Consider the following 4,166-nt stretch of genomic DNA (forward strand, 5'->3'; position numbering starts at 1 on the left):
GCACACTGTGATACTTTCATCTCTAAACTTCCTCCAAACACCATACTTTGGGTATGGTGGTTTTTGGGGGGAAGTGCAGTGCATTTTGTCCTCCAAACATGATGTGTATTCAGGCCAAAAAGAGTTCAATCTTGACCAGCTTGTGTTCTGCCAGAATTTGTCCAAACGTGATGCCTCATCATGCTCTTTCTTCAGAAGTGGAGTCTTGTGTGGTGAGCATACGGGTCATGGCTGTTGAGCGCATTGCTTATCACTGATTTCAGATCTTTCTGAAACTCTCCTCATGTGGCCTCTGGCTCTTGAACAACTCCTCAACTCCTCTGTTGATTCTTTTCACTCCTCTATCAAGTGCCAGAATGGCTTTCCAGTCACTGATCGATTTCCATGCCTTTTTCCACCTTCTTTGCTGCATGTGCTCAATACATTTTCCCTGTCTCATTTCACATAACTTACTACTTATTTCACCCGTTGTATCACATTTTCTGGTGTCACTGACCCACTGAGACGTCAGGAGCTCTGAGATCCTCGTAGCCTTTGATAGCACAGGAGTATCTGACTGCCTGGTCACTGCTGACCAGCTCTTGGTACCAGGGGGACCAGTCCTCATAGAGGAACTCTCCGTTCTGGTACCAGATGAAGGCTGCAGGGCTTTCAGTCAGAGAACAGCTGCTTGAGCACATCAGAGTCACTTTCTGTCCCTCTGAGGCAGGAAACACCTTTACCTGAAGGTCTGAAATGACACCATACGGCCAAATGACAAAGCTCTCATGTCTGTCCAAAAGAAAATTTGTCTGACGTAGACGTCCTAAAAATGTAGCTCAGTTATACTAGTTCTGTCGGAAGGAACTGGCCAAAAAAAAAACCCCAGCAAACTGCTAAAAAAAAACCACAGGGATTTCTTGAGTTTGAGAAATAAAAAATTACTAGAAAAAACTAAGAAATGTTGTAGATCAATCTCTGGAATTTTTTTTTTAACTTTTGGAGTTAAAGAAAATCATTGTTATACTTTCAAAAGGTAAATAATTTTCAATTTTTCAAGTTTTTTTTTTATTTCTGAGATAATTCTCAAAATTTCAGATTTTTTCAAGCAAATAATTGTTTTTTTTTTAATTTAGACATTTCCAAGATTTTTTTCCCTAGAAAATTTCTGAGGTATTTCCTGCATTTTTTTTCCCCCAAGAAAATTTCTGAGATTAATCTCAAAATTGACAAAAATGTACTTCTCCCTTTTTTTCTGTCTACAACGGCCTCAATACGGAACCTTCAACCCAAGTCAGACAGCTTAAAAGTTCTCAAGAAAAATGATCACTCAGCATTTTGGAACAGGAAAATCTTTTTGACAATCATAGCTGCTTCAAAACATTTGTTTACTCTAAATTAACATCAGGTGGTGTGAAAAAGGTCCTGTCTTTTTATATAACGTTTACAAAACATCTGATTTCAAGCATACCTGCGACGTGGAGCTTCGTTCTGTTCTCTGTGCATTCCCCGCCGGATTTTTGGCAGCAGAAACTGTACTCATCACTCTTCTTCACATCTCTGATAGTCAGAGTCCCGTCCTCAGTTATGTTGTAGGTGACACTTGGAGAAATCTCTTTGATTACACGCAGAGTTTTGTTTTCCTTGAGGTAGTGCCAACTTGTGGGCGCGGCTGGATTTTCAGCAAAGCAAGTCAGACTGACGGATGAGCCCTTCAGGACGCAGACGCTTCTCTCTGCTCCCAGAGCCCCTGTAACACAACAACTGATGTCAGCTGAAGACTCAGTCTGTGTCTCCATGTTGCTACACACAAACTCTGTTTCAGACCTGAGACGCAGAGGACGAAGCCCAAAAACATCCGTTCAGCTTGTAAAAACATCATGGCCAAGGTATCCCCTCAATTTCTAGTAAGAGAAAACACACGAACAAACAAAATAAAAAACCAAAGTAAATATTATATATATATATTTTTGGTAAATACAAAATGTAACTCGCCAGCCAATATTGACAGCAATCGTGTTGTGAAGTGCGGTTGGTCTTCTTACAGCAGATAGATCGGTTGCTGAAGAAAATTAGGCGAACAGACTAGATATAACCACGATACTGAAATGACTCTTCCTTCCTCTTTTACATGTGGGCCTCGAGTTGCTTAGCAAACGAGATGTTTTTACATTCAAAATTCAGATTATATCTAAGCTGAGTTGCTTTTTCTTGTGTTTATTAAGTCTGTTTCCTTGGTGCAGAGCTATTATGGGGAAAAAGGTGAAAAATGCATTATAAAGACGCTTGTGCTGTCATAGATGAGAATTGTTTTGAGTTTTTTATTTTAATATTGCAGTTCCGACCCAGAAGCAGCAAACAGCATGGGCCGATTATATAGGATGGTTATAAACCAGCTTGAGAAGCAGAAAAGTACCCGACTTTCTCAACTTACAGTGTGTGTCAATGGGAGTGTTGGTCCACAGAAGTGTGGTTTAGCACAGGAAGAGTAGATTTCCCAAAAAAAGAGGAAGTAAGTTTCCAGCTTCCAGATTTATAAAAATATTTTAAACTATTCCTTATTTCAAAGCGTAAAAGTTTTAAAGAATGAAGTCTAAACGTTTTGAGTAACTGAATAAGACCCAAAGCAAAAATACTTATATTAATGTTGGTTTACTTGTAAGAATACTTTCACTTACACTTGTGGGGATGCTTACAAGTAAAACAAATAACTGTAACTTTGGTATCAAATAATAGAATAATAGATTATTCCTGGTTTCTTTTCAGAAAAATGTCTGTAATAACTCACATTATGATTATAATAAGAGTATAAGTTATGGTTATCATAATATTATAAATGAATGCCTGTCACGATCCGTGTTTCTGTGTGTTTATTTTTGAGTTTTTTCCTGTGTAGTCCTGTTCCTGTGAGTCTCAGTCCTGTCCTCCCCGTTGATTGCTCCCCAGGTGTGTCTCATTCCCCTGATTACCCCGTGTGTATTTAAACCCACCTGTTGTCTGTGTTTGTCGTCGGATCCTTGTCGTTGTCAATGTCTAAGTTTGTTGTCTGTACTCGCCAGTAGAACTGTTAAGTCCTGGTTTGTGCTTGCTCCCGTCTTGTCCGTTTTGTCAGTTGCTACCGGTATTTAGCTGCGTGCTTGTTCCTGCCGTGCTGCCTGCCTTGGACTGTTTTCGAGCAACATCATTATTATTAAATTCATCTTATTCTTCACCATACCTGGGTCTCGGCGTCTCTCCTCACCCCACCTCATGACAATGCCAAGTCAGAGAGGCTAGGGGCGGTGGAGGGGGGGGGGGGGGTGCAGCAAAAGGAGAAAAACATTTGGGGGTTTGGTTCACAAAATGTATTTGATTTGGTAGGGACAATGCACATTAATTAACATTTTTGTAAATGCACCAGAATTAGCTGAAGAGCAAATTTTTTCCATCTGTAGTCCCCGGACAATGAGTAACTTGTCTTGCTAATAAACAAAGGTTATGCAAACAGGGTTAAAATGAAGCTTCAGCGCAAATTCAATCTGGAAGACTCTCTAGCCTCACCTGCCTTATCAATCAGCTCCTCCCTCTCATCACCCTGGACCTACAGGCACTGGATCAAGCCACGCCATGGCCAATCATCGATCAAGCTCCAGCTGATAAGGACCTTCATCCACAGCCTCCTCTGCTTACCAGCTGCGATCAACCCACCTCCGCCCCATCTCCACCTTCTGCTCCTGGCTCTCAGGCCACATCCTTCTTCAAACATCGCCACCAGTACAGGACCCGGGGGGGGTCTGTACATGCCACCTGTACATGCCAGTACAGGTGGCATGTACAACAAGGAGACAACAAGGTTTGCATGAGGAACCTTTTAATTGAGCTTGAATTGAACAAACAGCTAAAGTCCAACAACGTTTCCTTGTTTCAGCATGAATGTATAAATAGGTATGCGTGTGTGAGCACAATCCGCAAGTATTTATGCAGAAGTTGTGATGCATGCAACTGTTACGGCGGTGGGTTGCAAAATAAGGCGGACGTTGGAACCACTGAGCTGTACTGATCCAGAAGAGTCATTTGTCTTATTCTAAAACCAGTCAAGAGTTTCCTTTGCTATGTGTTTGGGAAATGTTCACCTTGTATATCTCCCTACGTGTGTACAAACATCCACATTATTCATCGTGTTAATTCCAATTCTGCATATGGGCTCA

The 4,166-nt window shown here is 41.1% G+C and overlaps 1 protein-coding gene across 1 annotated transcript in view; it reads right to left on the reverse strand.

The window, feature by feature from the left end:
• Positions 1–1,884, reverse strand: part of LOC106946827 (B-cell receptor CD22-like) — a 10,632-nt gene extending 8,748 nt beyond the window's left edge. Inside the window, exons 1-3 of the mRNA XM_015031471.1 lie at positions 1,807–1,884; positions 1,451–1,729; positions 497–730 (exon numbers count right to left, since the gene is read on the reverse strand). Of these exons, the coding sequence (XP_014886957.1) occupies positions 497–730; positions 1,451–1,729; positions 1,807–1,861 (568 nt within the window). The 5' untranslated portion in view covers positions 1,862–1,884. The remainder of the gene's footprint in view (positions 1–496; positions 731–1,450; positions 1,730–1,806) is intronic.
• Between the last annotated feature and the right edge of the window lie 2,282 nt (positions 1,885–4,166).

Source organism: Poecilia latipinna, unplaced genomic scaffold (assembly GCF_001443285.1).
Source record: "Poecilia latipinna isolate Pla-1442-1.1 unplaced genomic scaffold, P_latipinna-1.0 Scaffold208, whole genome shotgun sequence".
NCBI classification, from domain to species: Eukaryota; Metazoa; Chordata; class Actinopteri; order Cyprinodontiformes; family Poeciliidae; genus Poecilia; species Poecilia latipinna.